This window comes from Gouania willdenowi, chromosome 17 (assembly GCF_900634775.1).
Source record: "Gouania willdenowi chromosome 17, fGouWil2.1, whole genome shotgun sequence".
NCBI lineage: Eukaryota > Metazoa > Chordata > Actinopteri > Blenniiformes > Gobiesocidae > Gouania > Gouania willdenowi.
In genome coordinates this window covers 6,369,920-6,388,299 of record NC_041060.1, presented here as the reverse complement: position 1 = coordinate 6,388,299, position 18,380 = coordinate 6,369,920, and the positions used below count along the sequence as shown (strand labels likewise).

Sequence of the window (18,380 nt, the reverse complement as noted above, 5' to 3'; positions counted from 1 at the left end):
TGTCTTTTCTTGGAGTTACAAACCGGACAAACATTTCTGACACGTGCTTCTAAACATGGAGTCCAACTCAGTGTCTCCATGTCCACACACTGCATGTGTTTGTGTTTATGTGACTCAGCCATTTCTTCAGCGCCTGATCGACACTTAAAGTACGACACTAGAGCCAATCAGATCACCTTACAAGGGGTGTGTTGCTAAATGTCAGTGCTGATTGGGCTGTGGGAACAGCATCACAACAAAGCAGCCACATGTGTTTCAGCACATGTGTTTTACATGCTTCAGTTATGAGTTTGTCAAAAAACTTTCTTTTTAAAATTAGTCACTTGAGAAATAGTTTATATCAGACATGGGCAGCTGGTGGCCCTTGGTCTAACTTTGTGTGCCCCCCAACATAAACATGCAAAATTACACTAAATTATACCTAAAACAACAAACGTCTACAAAAATAACCAAACAATATGCAAAACCCTAACAGAAAGACAGAAAAAGTCCAAAATTACTCCCAACAACCTACAAAATTACACAAAAATACACAGAACAACTCTAAAACATAAAATATTATACAAAAACACACAAAAGTACACAAAATGACTACAAAAACTCACAAAAATAACAACAATATGCAAAACCGTAACGGAAAGACACAAAAAGTCAAAAAATTACTCCAAAAACATACAAAATTACAGAAAAACACACAAAAGGATAACAAAACTATTACAAAAATATACAACATGACAACAAAAATGAACAAGAACAAAGAAATAGGCAACTACCAAAATAAACAAAAATAACAGAAAACTATGCAAAATGACATCAAAAATACATAAAAAGAGAGAGAAATAAACAAAATGACTCCAATAACACAAAAACCAACAGAAATATAGTTTAAACCTTTTGTTCTTTCCTGTAATAATGCTCACATTTATGTGGGGCCCCCACTGTGATATGAGTTTCCCATCTCTAGTTTAAAAATCATTTAATATTTTGGATATTTAATTTTATGACCTTCTGTTATTTGTTATCTGTTTGTTTTATAGGTGGTTGATTTGGTCATACACAATGTTAGAAAATTCTCACTTGACTGTAAAATGACAAAACCAAGAATCACCAATTATTAACTGGTTTGTTGTCATTCTTACCACATAATGGTAGAAAAAGTGTCTAAAAAATGTTTGTATGATATGGTTCCAACCCACCAACAATTTTACATTAGGACAATCATGACCTTCATCCAGTAAATCACCATTTCTAACTCGAATCATGAGGAGCTTTAGTCTTGTCTAGCTTTAGAGTTTCAAAATCTGAGGTTTCACCTTAAATGTAAATATATGTAATGTTAAGTGTAAAACTACTACAAAATGTACACCATTACAATAATGAGTGTGTTTACACTCTAATCTAGACATAAATTACTTTAATGTGCACTTGGAGTTGGATGTTTGGTTCCACCCCTTTGGAATGAATACTAAACAGTTTAACTGAATAGAAAAACATAAAATTTGTATCTCCAGTTGCTGGATAACTGTGTTTTTTATTTCTGTCTTGAAAAACAGCCGTGCCTTTTTTCTTTCCCGGTTTTCACTCTTTGCCTTTACGTTTAGTGTTGTGCTCAAGACCACATTATACGAGACCAAGACTTTCCCGAGACCAGAATACACCAAGACAAAGACAAGACCAAGACTTTTGGGAATCGAGACCAAGTCAAGACCAAGACCGAGACAGGCCGAGACTATGACAAGACCAAGGCCATAAAATCAATTTCAAAAACCATGACAAGGTTAAACAGTTAAAGACCATTCTGTTTTAGTTCTAGTTTATTTTAAATACATTTGACAAACAAAAAAAAGGTAACGCATAAATTGAAGATATTTATCACCTTTCACCAAGTATTTCGCCTGAATATCACATTAATAAAGTTTAAGACTTGCAGAAATCAGTGGAGGTTTTGACAAAAAATCGTGAGTCTGGGCACTCCAAAACTGAAACAAGACCAAGTAAAGATGTTTTCAAATCCGAGACAAGACCAAGATCCGTAGAATGTGGTCTCGAGGCCGGTCTTAAGTAGTACCACACTAGTCATGTGTAGTTGCCACCAAAGAAAACACTTTCACATTTTGAGCCCTCTGAGAGCATTTCTCCAAATGTCACATAGGTGTTTACCCCAACCCTGTCATCAGCATAGAAAGAACCTTGTCACAGTCTGAGCTTGTCGCGTCCCCTCTCATCACCTGTCTGTCCTCATCACTGACACTGTAAGAGGTGTGTTTGGGGGCTAGTGGGGGTCAGACGTTGTTATAAGGTGAAGGGAGGGAGGGTTGTTTCCCTTACCCCATCCCTCTGTATTCAGATGGTGGTCAGTGGAATGTAGTGTGACTCGGTTATTTTTAGACACGGCCGCTTGAAATACTCCAAGCAGAGCTTCATTAAGGATAAACACTGGGTCCTTTCGACTAGTGCGTCACGTAAAAATATTATCTGTCTGTTGGAGAACGACTAGTTTGGGACAAGTTTCGTCAAGTCAACTGAAGGAACTCAAAGCTGTGGCGATGTCTCCTGAAGATCGTGGAGCAGGACTAAGGTAGGCTGTGTTTTTAAAAAGGAAACCATGATCTGGCTCAACTGAATAGGTTTGGATTTCTTTGATTGGTGAATTTCATTGGAGTGAATGTCGTTCCTTAAAACGCGGCAGTTGAATTGGCAGATCCAATGTAATGATGATAACTCAGAAATAATTCAACTTATCATTCCAGCAAGTTCATTTTGTCTTGTTTTTTCAAATAATATGTAGGTTTAATTTATTCAGTAATCAACCAGTAGATGCCTCTGAGAAAGACTGACAGTTGGCAGTCGAAATATGTCAGGAGATCAAAGTAAATTTCCTGAAATAAACCTTAACATATTATTTCAACTTGTTATCATCTAATTGTGTTTTATTCTCATTGTGACTAACTAATTTCAACTAAAAAACAACTCATCCACAGAATATTTGCTTCATGTTGTTTATAACACTAGTGCAGAGTTTTTACACTCAGGTTAGTGTATTTCCTATTTTCCTCTCATTTTCTGTATTTTGTGTCTGTTTTAGGAGAAATTGTGTCTTTTTTGTTGTCTTTTTGGGTATTTTTTTGTAATTTTGTATGTTCATTGGAGTCATTTTGTGTGTTTTTGCAGTTTTGAGTCACTAGTTATTTTGTGTATATTTGTGGTTTTTAAGAGTCACTTTCTGTGATTTTTGTGTTTTGGATTTCGTTTGGTATGTTTTTCTATTTTGGGTTTTTCGATAGCCAATTTCTATGTTTCTGTTGTTCATTTGTTTATTTTTGTTGTCCCATAGTGTTTTTGCAGTGGGTTTAGTGTATTTCTGCTCTAAGTTATGTTATTCTATTGTTTTGTGTATTTTTTTAGTCATGTTGTGTGTTTTTAAAAGTAATTATACACATTTGTGTTGACCTTTTGTGTATTGAACATTTTACAGCCACTTTGATGTATTTCTTTTGTTGCCAATGCCTGCACTAGTTCGGGCTGCTCAATTAATCGAAATTCAATTATGATTTTGATTATTACACCCAACGATTACAAAAACAACATAAGTTTTTTATGTTTTATTCGCTAAATAAAACAAACCCACGATTTCAGACATCTACAAGTAATAAAGCTTTGCACATACATGTTATTAATACTAACTTTGAGTTGTTTAATCCACACACATGCAAGCTCCTCCCCTCCGCCCCGCCCCTCTCAAAGCCAAAGCTAGCCTGCAGGCCAACACAAGGAAAGTTGTTGCTAGTGGTCTTGAAACATGGCAGGAGAAACGCAGCAAAAACGCTCGGTAAACAAGAAAGACAAGTTAAATTCTCTTCTATAGGAACACTTTGGGTTTGATGATGAAGACCTAGAGCAAAGACACATCACGTGCAAGAAGTATTTTGTTTTGTGCAAAAGTGAACATACGTGATTTTAGTGTTTGAAGGATTTTATTTATGTTTAAAGAATAAGTTTTTTGTACAAAAAATAAAGAACTTTTTGGTTGACAAATAATCATTTGAATAATCGGGATTGAAATAATCATGATTATTATTTTTCTATAACCGAGCAGCTCTAGCACTAGTGTATGACTCTACTACAAAGTTGTGGCGATCAAACTTTGGCGTCTCGCCTGCTCTTATATCAGCTTTACTTTCCCCTGTTTCCATGTTTACCAGGCTTATACACAAACAGGTGGGTAAACACATTTACCCCCCATGACCCCCTCGTGCTCAATCACAAGTGGGGGAGCCAATATGTGTTTGCCGCCATTCCTTGCATTGTTTGTTTGGCTCTATTTATAAAGTCTTGTTAGGGGCTCAGACGTGCCGCTGCCTGTGTTGTTCAAGAGATTAGTGATTGGGTAAAAAGTGATGTCTGTCCAACAGCTGCTGGTCTGTTGCTGTCTTTCCACCCACTCCAGGACACATTGACGCGTTGTGAGGTTCTGGAATACATCGTGTTGCACGTCCTTCTGCTTTTTAAAAGTGTTAAGTCTAGCAAAGAAGCCATGCAAGTTTAAATTCTTCAAGAAAAAGCTTCAGGTTTCAGGGTGTTTACAAATTACAAACTTTAATAGATCATCAAAGCCAGGGGTTATCAACCTTGGGGTTGGGACCCCATTTGGGGTCGCGAGACACTGGGAGGGAGGTTGCCAGATGCCTTCAAGAAACTAGGAATATTTTTGCAAATTTTGAGCCTAGTTTTGCTTATGTTTACCCTTTTTCTACAACTACACCAAACTTGCCATATTTTTGCCCCTTTTAATGCATTTTTTTTTGCTACATTACTCCCATTTCTGCCACTTCTCTATCAAATTTCAATGTCTTTTCTGCACATTTATTTCCACTTTCAAGACATTTTTGGCACTTTTAAACCCTTTCCACCACTTTTCATCCTAATGTCAGATATGTTGACCCATTATTGTCACTTCTTTTCACTATATTTCATGTTTTTTTTTTTTTTTTTTTTTCCATTTCACGGTCACTTTAATTTTAAATAATTTTTTACCAATTCTGTGGTTTTTAAAATCCCATTTCAACACCTTTTCCACTATTTTTGGTCACTTTCAGCCTAGTTTATTTCTGATTAAAACAAAGGATTTACATCTTTAGATGACTATATACTATGGTGCAAATAATGATAAACTTTGGAGTGGATATTATTCAAATAAATAAATAAATGTGATTATCACAGATTCATAAAACAACGGACTATACTTTTGTTGACTTTATGGATGGGCCCCAAAAATCTCTCCCCTTTATTCCCCCTTATAGATGGCCTGTCTCCACATTACTGTTCTTGATTGTTCATGTCTGTGTTCAACCACCTTCAGCTACAGTGGGGGTCCCCAGTCTCTGGCACCTTTATTTTGGGGGTCGCGAGCTGAGAAGTTTGAGAACCACTGGTCTAAACACTTAACTGAAATCAGTGCTAGAGTCATGCCTCTAGAGTACGTCATACAACAAGGTTTGTATCTCTTTTCAGGGAGATGCCTGACTTTCGTGGAACTCTTTGCTTACTGTGTTCATTGATATGCTCGGCTATTATTGCTACACAGTATCGCAGTCACATGGTCAGCTCATCAAGTTGTCCAGAAACACCCCCCACCCCCCGGAGTGTGTCGAGAAGTTTAGATGGGGGCAGCAGCTCGGCTTTTCGTCATAAGGGTTATGTGAGACAAGACAGAGTGCTTTGGTCAGTGCGTTTATATGAGATGCTGTGTGTAGCCTTTCATGGCCTCAGAGTCAAGCTGATAAATGACGACTGGAGGTGGGTGTCGAGTGAGGAGAACATGAAGGTGCCATAAGATTTCGAGGTTTGATTTTTGGGACGTTTTTACAATAAATTGTGATTTTGTCTGTTTGTTTTATGATATATACTGTATATATAATTTTTGGATCTCTGAATGGGCTTCCTCATTATTCAAATTTAATTTTAGAATTGATAGCTTTAAAGGGATCAGGTTTGGCCTAAAATCTTTGAAAGGTACTTATTAGAAGATCTATGCCTAACAAAACACATTGTTATGCACCATATTCAGTTTACTGCCTTTTGAAAAATGGGACTACTTTACAGTTTTAGAGCCTGTGGTGCACCATCTTGAAATCACCATGATGTCACATGGCCCCATTTGCCTGTAAACATCCCATTGTTTTATATTAGAGTGAAACATTCAGCCTGGCATTTTAGATAATTTAATCAGCTTTTTCAGTCAAAATGACAACTTGTGCTGCTGGGGGAAAAAAAATCTGTGACTGCAGGGAGTGACAGTTCCAACTCTGCGGTTTGGTAGTAGACAATGAAGCAGAGAAGAAGAGCTCTCCTAAGTGGCATTTACTCTCCCTTAAAGAGTGCATGGCTGTGCTCTGAAGTTGGCGACTAAGTACGGATGCACACTGTTTAAGGGAGAGTAAAGGTCCCTTAAGAGAGCTCTTTTTCTCTAATACATCAAAAAAACAAATTGTCATTTGTTTACAAATGCTGCCAACTAAGGATGATAATCTACTATATGAACCAGTGAGACATCAAATCTATTTGACACAAGTTTACTGCGTTTACCTTCTAAATATTTGTGCTTGGTCCTTCAGGAACTTCTGGGTATAGAACGTACACTTTTGGTATCTTTAAGTCAGGGGTGTTGGGCTTATTTTACTTCGAGGGCCACATAAGACCTGGTTTAATCTTAAACTGGCCGAACCGGAAAAATGCAGATTGTAAGGTGGTTAAAGAGCAATTTTAACATATTTGTATTCAAGTTTGGATTTTTTTGCATGTAAAAATTGTCTATAATTCACTCGCGTTAAGTAACAGATAATAGTAACTCAGGGATCTTTTACTTCAGATGTCCTAGAATTTATAGAAGAATCTAAAATTCAAAAAACTTTATTGATTTTATGTTTTTCGAGCAATTAGTTAGGTGAAATTGTAGGTTTTTTGGAGGAAAAAAGAGACTTATGGCACACACTGCGATGAAAAAAATTATTTTTTTGTGAATTTGGAGGGACTGAGATTTCTGTTATTAAACTTTATGGTGTTTCACATAATTTTGTTGTCAATTTCTAACTAAAATACGAACAAGGTCTTCCTGCGAGCTGAAGTGGAGGCTCTAGAGTTCGACACCTGCTGTAAAAGTAAAGCCTTAAGTACATTCATGAGGATAGAACTGGAGGCTATTTACTAGATGACCCTTGAACCCTTCTACTGAAAACAAAGGCAGCATAATGAAGACGTTCCCATGTTTTTGGCGTACTTGTAATCTTCTTGCTTAGTGAAAGGCCTGATATTTGGCATTCCTCCATAATTCAGTCCAATCCAAAAACAAGACTAACTAGAATATTTGCATTTCCTAAAGAAAATGCAGGTGAGGATGCAGGTGTTGTCCTGTGTTATTATTCCTTGCCACAAAATGTGGATTGGATAACCAAATTCGGTGTGTGACTTCAGGGTATCAGTACTTTGATAGAGTTAAAAAATGAGAATTATTGCCCTTGTTCCATTTTTTTTTAGAAATTTGTTCAAGGTATCTTCAAAGGGAACAACTTTTCTCAGAAACTGTTTAAGATTGGATTCCCAAATTTGGTGTGTGACTTCACGGTATCAATACTTTGGAGTTCGAAAATGAGAAGCGCACAATTTTTTTTTCAAGTTATTGCCCTTGTTCCATTTTTTTTAAACTCTTTTCGAGGTATCTTCAAAAGGGACAGATTTTCTCAGAAACTGTTTCAGATAGGATAACCAAATTTGGTGTGTGGCTATCAATGCCTTGATGGAGTTTAAAAATGAGAAGTGCACAATCATTTTTTCCGGAGTTATTGCCCTTGTGCCATTCTATTACTCTGATGTGATAATATTTTCTTATGTATACATCTAAGTTAGATTTAAGACATTTAGGAAAAGGTTGTGAGTTGTAATGACAACCAATCTGGTGGGGGATGTTGATGACTTTGTCTTCTTGTTGAATGCTGCATTAGCATTAGCCTAATATTAGCATCAACCTAGCATTAGCTGAACATTAACATTAGCATTAGCATTTATATTAGCCTAGCTTTAGCTAACATTAGCATTAACATTAACTTAGAATTAGCATTAACATTAAACTAACATTAGCATTTGCCTAACATTAGCATTAAAATAGAATTAGCATTAGCATTAAATAGCATTAGCATTTATCCATCATTAATATTAGCTTTTTAAAGTTGAATGGTTGAAATCCGTTGAATTTAAGCCGTTAAATCTTAAAATGCTGAAAAATCCCAATCAAAATGAATGGGGAAATTTTTGGACCAAATGTATTAAAAAAGATTGATAAAAGTTACATATCACAAAAGTACAAGGACCACTATGCTGAATTTTTGACACGTTTTGATGTTTTAATTGTTAGTGAGGATGACGCCATGCTTCACTAACTAACTACGACAATTTTCTGTACATGAGCTTTTTCTATAAATCTTCTATCACAGTCTACACGCATCTAAAAACTTTTTAATAGTGCACTGTAGTACACGTTGCCAGCAGAGGTTGGTTAACTGGCCAGGAGACGCGCTCGCTTGTTGTGGTAACTTGATCTCTGCAGTGATTTCACACCAGTTGTTGTTTAGGACAGATGCAATCACACAACATGCAGTTTCATCCTCAGCTGGGATTTAAATGAGCACATTTTCACTGAACGAGAGAGATTTAAACTATTCCATTCAGTGTGTTTTTAATGATTAAAACTGCTGAGCTTCTTGTTTTAAATATATACTGTATATTTGTGCTTCTTTTTCATTTTTGTGCTTTTCTTTCCCTACCTCTTGTTTATAAACACATGTTGTCTGTAGCTTCCATTAGCTACTCCTGTGAGAATTCCTATAAGTGCTTTTCAGAGCAGTTGCCAGATTTATGCAATGCAACTTTCTCATCTAGTGTGTGAATCAGATTTTGTGTTAATTTACGTGTGACATAATATATAACATATATGTTATTTGTTTATTTGGTGTTAAAATACTTGTTTTAGGAGTGGCTGTTTTTACTACTTCTCAGAGAAGCATGAAAAGCACAGTTTGATGGATTTCTAAGTGCGTCCTAACTCAGACCCTCCCCTAAAGAAGCCACGCTACACAACTCACTCACACATGCTGTCCTTTATAGGAGACAAAGCTAAAAGTGGCACATAATGTGCAGCTGTTTGTTAATAAATGTGCCTGTGTGAAATTTGGCATCAGCAAAATTAACCCAGAATTGTTTTTCTGGTCAGACTTTATTTGAATTAAAAAATATCTAGATTTAAATTGTATATCGCCATTTTGAGAGAAAAAGGAAATATATCTATATATATATGAATTTTAGTCCATATCGCCCAGCCCCACTGAGAGTCTTTCCGCTAATGTCTGACCTTTTAGGGCAGAGTTGGGGGTACGTGTACCCCTAGGGGTACGCGATGGCACTACAGGTGGTACTTGAGAAAGAGAGAGAGGAAAATTAACAAATGAAGTATCAGTTTTGGTCCCACCCTAAGCTTACGACGACCAAAACTTATAAAAACTATAGAATTAAATCTATTCAGGAGCCACTAAATCAGTGTTTTTCAACCTTGGGGTCAGGACCCCATGTGGGGTCGCCTGATATGTTTAAATTTTTTTTTAATTATTCTTTAAAAAAATAAATAAAACAATCTTAAAAAACTGCATTTCTATACTTTCAAATCCAGTTAAAGTAAAACTAATTCTTTAAAAAAAAAAAAAACAAAACATATTTGGGGTTGCCAGAAATTCTTGATATCAAAAAGGGGTCAAGATCCAAAAAAGATTGCACTAAATACTGTTTCATTCCACTTATTTTCAAAATAAGATTATTTAAAGTGTGTGTTATTACTCATTCATTCCATCAAAATGCTCTATAGTGGTTTTTAAATAGTTTTCTAAGCAAAATGTTGTAGTCGAACAAAGTGGGGACTTGGATTCAGAAATAAGAATAAGGAGTACTTGAGCCAAAAAAGTTTGAGAACCACTGTTGTAGGGGGAACTGCCTTATATTAATGTATTACTGCGTTGATGGTTGACGTGGCCCCTGTCTCTGTGTGTGTGCGCCTGTAGCTGGGAGATCATTGACGCAGGTCAGGAGGGTCCCTCTGGGGCCAGACTCCAGCTCAGTGACTCCCTCAGAGTTTTCCTCCAGGAGACGTCTTCTTTTAAACAGCAGAACCCAGGAAAGGTGAGGAGAAAGAAACACACCAGTGGCTCCACACTAACCACCTACACCAGGGCTGTCACACTCATTTTAGCTCAGGGGCCAAATACGGAGCAGTTTGATCTCAAGTGGGCCACAGATTTTATGGAGGAAAATGAGTATTTTCAACATTATTGTGCCCGAGTTTGCACTATACATAAAAATACTCAATATATAAGAAACTGACAATATCCATGTGAGCGATATCAGTCCCAACAGCATCTTCACTTTACATTTCCTAGATTTTGTGACCAATTTCTATTTAATTATAGGAAATATGTCATAATTTGAGGAAAATGTAAGGATTTAGTCAGAATTTTGAGGTTTTTTTTCTAACAGTTTAACATTAAATCATTTGATATACGTACTGGGAAAACTGTTTCATTTACACAATGATTCATGTTTTCTCTCTCAATTTTACTTTCTCCTTTGGGCCGAATTAGATGCTCCAAACCGCCAGATTTAGCCCCCGGGCCTCGAGTTTGACACGTGACTTAGACAGTTCATAGAACTTTAAACTTGTACTAAATCAACGGTAAAAGCTTTTAAAACTCTTTCTTCTTTAGTTCTGCTTGCTGGTTTGCAGTTTGTGCACCTTCTTTGCCGTCTTAGGACGATACATTCCAGGGATTGTTATCTCATATATCGTAGGTGAGTGAGCTGAAGATTTGTGTGTATGTATATATATATATATATATGCTGTGTATGATTTGTTTGGTTGATTAAAAACTTGAATAAAAGAAGGGATGTCTTTCCTCTCCTCTGTAGTGTTGGGGGTCTTTCTGTGGCCTCTGATATCATCGCACAGTTTGACCCTGAAGCCAGTTCTGCAGAAACTGGACTTCGGCGTTGGACAGTTTCTCCTCAAAATCAAAGAGAATACAGGTAATTATCATTACATGTGGGACTGTTTCCAGAGATCATCCTGCGTGTTTGAACATGTCTTCTAAGAGATGTGGTCAAAGGAATCAACAAATAAGGAAAACAGAAAGTACAAGTAGTATTTAGGAGCAAACTTCCTAATTTCATGAACATTTGATTTCATGTGTCAAACATTACCAACAGCAGAGGTGGTTCATCATAGAAAAATATCATCTTTTAATGCAGGGGTTCTCACCTTGGGTCAGGAGAGACACTGGAAGGGGTCACCAGATGCCTTCAAGAAACTAAGAATGTTTTTTCAACAATTTAAAGTCCATTTTTGCCTTTTTGTACCGTTTTTCTGCTATTACACCAAACTTGTCATATTTTTTACATATATAGCACATACTCCCACTTCTCCATCGAATTTCAATGTCTTTCTGCACATTTTTTTCCACTTTAAAGACATTTTCGGCACTTATAAACCATTTCCACTACTTTTCCCACTTAATGTTTTATATGTTAATCCCATTATTGTCACTTTTAACCTCTTTTCACATATTTCATGCTTTTTTTCTGCCAGTTAAATTAATTGTTCTTCCTACTTTTTTCTGCCACTTTTAACCCAAATATTGACACTTTACCCTTTTAACCACTTTTTCTGCCTGTTTATGGCCACTCTAACATTTGCAACTTTTAACCAATTTCTGTGGTTTTTAAAATCCATGTCACCACCTTTTTCCACCATTTTTGGTCACTTTAACCCATTTATCTTCTGGTTAAAACAAGGGTTTACATCTTTAAGATGAATATATACAAGACTGTTGCTATTGGTCCGGACCCGGACCTCAGATAACCCTGACTATTGTTTTGGCACTTTGTGTGCAGATGCGCAGTAAGCATCACTGCCAGACCCGTGTCCTTCTAGCTATAGTTCCGTCAGTTTATTTTAGCCCTAATCCTAACCATAACCCTATCGTATATGTATTTTTAAAGGTGGAATTTGCCGTATTAGATATGTTCAAATGAAAAAAAAAAAAAAAAAAAGTCCGAAGTTGGATTCAAACGTCCTTAAGTCTAGCGCCTTAGACCAGTCTGTTATCTTAACACGGTGTTAACACAGGCACATTACGCTTATGTAGAAAAGGTCTGGTAGTGACTGAACTGCACATGCGCACAGGAAGTGCTGGAATAATAGTCATATTTGTCAGAGGTCCGGGTCCGGAACTCTTGACACTTTGTATATATTATGGAGTAAATAAGGCTGAAAAGGTTGAGAACCACTATTTTAATGTGTAAAGTCTAACTAATCTTTTCGGGTTAACCAGACAGCTGAGATACTTTACCACATGGGTTCAATGCTAAAAATAGCTAGCATGCTATAGTGTTATCATAACATTTAAAGTAAAATACTGTACCAGTATGTCTCTTGACACATTTTAAGTTTAGTCCTGCATTGGTGCTTAACTTTTTTGGACTTAGCTTAGATTTCAAGGTGAGGTTCATTTAGTCGATTCCCACTCACACACTGACCTGCATTTGTTCTCGTTTGTTCATTTTCAGAGAAGAAATTCATCCCGACGGAACACGAGGCCCTGGACTCAGACCTCTCCTCTCTGTTTCCCAAGGTTGTGGTTAATGGTTTCTCATCTTTCTCTCATTACACCTCCCATGCCTGCCAAGACTAATGCTAAAGCTAATGCTAATTCAGCACAGGTGATTCCCATCAGCATCGAGTCTCTGCCTGTTTCAAAATATCCAAAGAAGCGAGTGAAATTTGCACTAAACGCCCAAAGTAAATACAGTACAACAATAATATTAAGGAGAATTACAATTTTCATCATCTACACTTTTTCCATAAGAATAAAACTAAATGCAAACAAAGGCAGGATGACTGAAACTATGACTGAAATTATTCACTTTTCTTTTAAATCATAATAAATAAAAAATAGAGAAAAATACCTCTAAAAACTAAAACCCATTTCAGTTCATTTCATCCAATAAAAACGTCCAGTAGAAGTCATTTTAGTCAAGTAAATAATCTAAAGACTAAAACTAAAACACTCTTAATGACTAAAATAATGGGGTTTTTTTTAAGAAGATGAAAAATTAAGACTACATTTTAATATGGTGTAAAAAAAAAAACGAATATAACCAAGAACTTCACAGTTTAAAAAAGAAAAGTATAAAAGTTTTGTCTTCACAGGAGCTGGAAAACAGCAAATCTAACCTTTCAAACTTCTACAACAATTAAAGTTATTTATTTTAAAAAAAAAATCACTTATGACACCTTTTGAGTCCTGAATCAGTCAGCCTGATTATTAACATTCTAAATCTGTGTGTTTCTTTCTGCAGCTCAACTCCACCGTGTTCAGAGAAATGTCTGTGTCGGACACAGAAGTGTCTGATGTGACCTGGACAGAGAACAGTACCTTTAACCTGTCAGAGGGACACACGCCACAAACAGAGACCTCAGACGGTACCACTTTCAGCTCCATCTTTCCTCCATAGCTGACGTTTGTGAAATCATTCATGCTTCCTTTAAACTGAGTAATTAAATCCCAACACTCACTATTCTCTCAATACAACCTCGTCACCACAGATTAAAGAGCCAACAGTGACGTATGAAGCCACCAAAATGTCACAAACCACCATTCTCAGCCAATGAGAAGCCCCCGACTGCAGCCTCAGGCGCTCAACGTTCAATAAACCAATCGCGTTCAGACTTACTCTAACCCATATTTATTTTGTAAGCCTATAGAATTATGTAACATATAAAATGATTTATTTATTTTCAGGGTGATTATTTTTAACTGCATAAGAATCACACAGCACAATAGCATGGCGCATTGAGCTCCGCCCCGAACCCCAGACTGCAGTCAGGGGTACTTCCAGCCAATAGCAAAATTCAACTGTAATAGTTTAACCCATAGAGGGCACTAAGGGTGTAAGAAAAAATGGATTATTTAAAAAAGAAAGAAAAAAATATAATAAATTTGGTGATATATCCTAATATTTTACCATGTGATTATATTGATCCAAAAAAATTCAAAATCAATTTTTTTAACGAAATAAAAACTATTTAATTGTGCTAACATATACATAACACTAGGTGTCAGTGAACCACATCAGACATTGTTAAACTACCTCATTCCTTAATGCTTTTTAGCTGGAAGTTGATTGCACTTTATTTTAATAAAACATACTGAGCCCTTTTATAGATGTATGTGGTTACTTAGAAAAAAGAAGGAAAGAAAAACTTTGACAGTTAGATAAACATACCACTAGTTTTTAATATTGGTACTTGGTCTTGCAAGTTAAAAAAAATGTAATAAATTGTATTCCATACCATTCTTTACTTATAAAAGGTGAAATTTGTAATTATTGTTATTGCAATATATATCTTACTGTTTAGTATCGGGATGTATCGTATCGTATCGTCAGATTCATGGCAATGCAAAATAACAAAACAAAACAAAATACGCCAAATTAAAATACTTTGACTAAAATATCAAGAGTTGAACTAGGATCAATCATCAACACTACCTAATACCTAAATACTTTTGTTTTCACCAGAACAAAATGGTTTTGAGGTTTAATTACTTTTTAAGTCTCATATTTGTTTAATAAATGCCTTTATAGGGAATACACAAAGCTTTGGTTTTTCACTCAATGATAAATGTTATTCATTTCTTTGTCTTTTATTCTCACATTTCTTGTCCTGCTGTGTTTCAATCTAGCTTTAGCATTAAATTAGTATTAGCACTAACTTAGCATTAATCTAGCATTAACACTAACCGAGCATTAGCCTAACAATAACATTAACACTAACCTAGCATTATCAGCCAAGCATTAACCTATCATTAACACTGACCTAGCATTAGCCTAACAATAGTATTGGCTTTGCATTAAATTAGCATTAGCACTAACCTAGCATTAACATACACCGAACATTACCACTAAGCATTAGCTTTAACGTAGCAAAAACATTAACCTAGCAATAGCATTAACACTAACCTAACATTGTCCTAACATTAGCACTAATCTAGCATTAACCTAGCAATAGCATTAACATAACGTTAGCATTAAATTAACCTAGCATCAGCACTAACCTAACATTAACATGAGCCTAGCGTGAGCACTAACCTAGCATTGACATTAACCTAACATTAGCACTAACTAAACATTAGCCTAGCATTAACCTAACGTTCGCATATTAACTTTGCAAAACCACCAACCTAGCATTAGCATTAACCTAGCAATAGCAGTGACCTAGCATTAGCCTAACATTAAACATTAGCACTAACCTAACATTAGCACTAACCTAGCATGAGCTCTAATCTAACATTAACACTAATCTAGCATTAGCCTAACAATAACATTAGCCTAGCATTATTATTAACCTAACAATAGCATTAACGTGGCATTAGCATTAAATTAGCAATAGTATTAGCCTAACCTTGCATTAGCCTAGCAATAGGATTTGCTTAGCATAATTTTTGTATTATTTTTTTTTTATCTTTGTGCAGTTTAGACCCTGATTAGCTATTAGCTTTACATTATTAGCTAATAATACTGTTCTAATATTAATATAATGTAATAATACATCCGATTCCTGCCTTTTTATTCCTAAACTCCTCAGACCTTGAGAAGGAGGAGGTTTTCACCACTGGTTTCTCAGAGTTCCCCTCACTGGACAACGGTGCGTCTACTAACGGTGACGATGATGATGACCACAGCCTGGACCTTCTTCCCACTTCACATCATTCCCTACAGCCAATCACATCCAACCAGGAAACACCTGGCCCTCACTCAGACCAATCAGCCGACAGAGCCTTGGAACTGGTCCGACAAATGGCCGGAGACGCCATCACGACCGCCGTCACGGCCGCCATTCACGACAGAGTAGAAGCAGCGCTCAGCTTTGTGGCTCTGTGCGACCAGCTCGACCAATCAGGAGCAGCGGAGTCGACCAATCAGCTGGAGGAATCCGACAGCGAGGTGGAGGACTTTGAGCTGCTGGACCAGTCTGAGCTGGAACAGCTGGAGGGGGAATTGGGTCTAGAAGAGAAGCTGGATCAAACCAAAGAGGAACCACAGGCTAAACAATCCTCCTCAGGATTTTTCTTCTCCAAACTCCTCAGACGCCAGTGATTGATGAAGAAACCAGTAGAAACCAGTGTTTCCAGTCGTCAAGTTCCACACTTATGCCCAATAATATTCAGGTGGAAGTCCGTCTTTGTTTGAGTGGAATTCCTGCCTAAAATAAATCACTGTGCTCATCTTTTAAAGGAAACTCTTGTAAATGCCCAACAGAAGTGATGGTTTCATTTCCACGTCGCCTTTTTTCACCGAGCTTTTAATACGTACGTTATTTTATCCATGAAATAAACGGTCCCAACTCCAAACAATTTTACACACATGCTGTAGATTTGCAAAACAAATATTGCTACATATCCAAAGATGATGTTTTTATAAAGGAAAATTGGAAATATTCCTTAAATAATACCCTTAAACAAGCCAAATGACTCCAAAAGAGGCTTGTACTGATGATAAACAGATTTAATACTAAAAACATCAGGGTTTTACCAAAGCTGTCCAGGATTAAAAAAATTTAATATTTTTCTTTATTAGAAGCAACAGAAGAAAACATTTTAAGGATAATTGCCATGCTGCTACTTGGTATGCTAACGCTAGGTGCTACACAGGCTTTTAGCTGCACTGAGGCCTTATTAACATTAGGTAGAAAAAAGCCGTCTAAACATTTTAAGTGCCACAAATGCAAAAAAAAAAAACCTTAACTTCATCAACAGATAACCTCATATCTAGTGTACCGCTGTAACATTTAGAAATAGCTTCAAACAGCTAACAGTAATAGTTCAATGCTATCAGTGCATCCTTAACCTACACATTACATTAGAACTCTACCAGCAGGTAAAAATGTTCAAATTCAAAGCCCTGTTACCTACAGTTTCTACTGCGTTGCTGATTTATATATATTTTGCACCTTAGTTCAGAGGATGACGACTTGATTTTCCATCACCTGTTTGTTACTTTTTCAAAATGACAAACAAATGTGTCTTGATTAGGAAATGCTTTGTATTATTTTTTGAAAATGGCTCTAATCATTTGTTCTTTTTTTTTCTTCTTAGCTTTCAATGCAAACATGTATCAGGAATATTATAATACTGAATGTACATTTACACGGGCAGTGTTTGAAGCCCTAAGCGATGTTTTTTTGTTCTTCATTTAAGCTGTAAAATAAAGTTCTGGTGTTCAGTTTGTCACTCAGTTACAGTTTGGATTTGTTTAAGATTCACAACAAATAAATGTTCACTGACAAAATGTTGGATTAATTTCCTTTTTTTTCACCTCAGCTTGTCATTTATAAACATAGGTGTTCTTTTTTTTTGCATTTTGACAGTAAAGTTGGAATATATAGCATAAAATAGATGAGTTTTGTTTGTTTTTTTGATAATAACCAGTCGGAAGTATGTATTCTTATAATGGGAGCTTAAGTAGACTTGTCAATTATGGCCAAATTACTATTAGTTTGAAGGTTGTATGTACAAAGAGGTGTACATACAGTGTTATAAAGGGGTACTGTATATTTGCGGGTGCAAAGTAAAATAACGTGTGCAATTTCCCTGGTTTAATTCTATGGGACATGCTCATAATTAATTGATAAATAAAGTTTTCACCAATGTTTGCTGGACTTAAGCAAATGGATAAAAAATGTCCCAGAGCATCCCCTTGTCCTTAGACCTTCCTTTGGCAAGGAACAACTAAAAATACAGTGGGAAAATTAATTCTGTATTAAGTCGGTGAGATATGCGCTCCACACACACACACGCATACAGACGTTCCTTGATTTATAGATAGATAGCAAGTTACTAGCACAATAGAATACACTGGTTTTTAGAATGAATACTCGATTTACTTTAGGTAAAATGTCCACATCTAAATATGCCCTTTTAATCAAATAATCTATTTCTCAACAAACTGCTAAAATTTCTCAGATTTTAAAAATCCTTATAGAGTTCAATCAAAAAAGAAACAAACACTGTTGCTGCTGATTTATTGCCATTTTTTTTTTTTTTTTTTTTTTTTTTAGAGAGTGAACTCAACATTAGAAAATTATACAAACATTTTAAATATGTCAATACATTATAAACTGCAACAAATACAGTTTTGAAGATATGTGAAAGTTTGCAAAAGTGGACAATTATAAATGTAATATAAAATGATTTTTTTTAATGTATTTTTTTATATATAAAGTTTTACTA

At 35.9% G+C, this 18,380-nt stretch overlaps 1 protein-coding gene across 1 annotated transcript; it reads left to right on the top strand.

Moving 5' to 3' along the window:
* The first annotated feature begins 2,403 nt into the window (after positions 1–2,403).
* Positions 2,404–17,373, top strand: LOC114479713 (reticulophagy regulator 1-like). The gene is made up of 7 exons (XM_028473543.1): positions 2,404–2,578; positions 10,101–10,218; positions 10,800–10,884; positions 11,002–11,118; positions 12,658–12,722; positions 13,450–13,573; positions 15,737–17,373. Exons 1-7 carry the CDS (start codon positions 2,547–2,549, stop codon positions 16,246–16,248), a joined length of 1,053 nt encoding a protein of 350 aa, XP_028329344.1. The 5' UTR covers positions 2,404–2,546; the 3' UTR covers positions 16,249–17,373.
* The last annotated feature ends 1,007 nt before the right edge of the window (positions 17,374–18,380 follow it).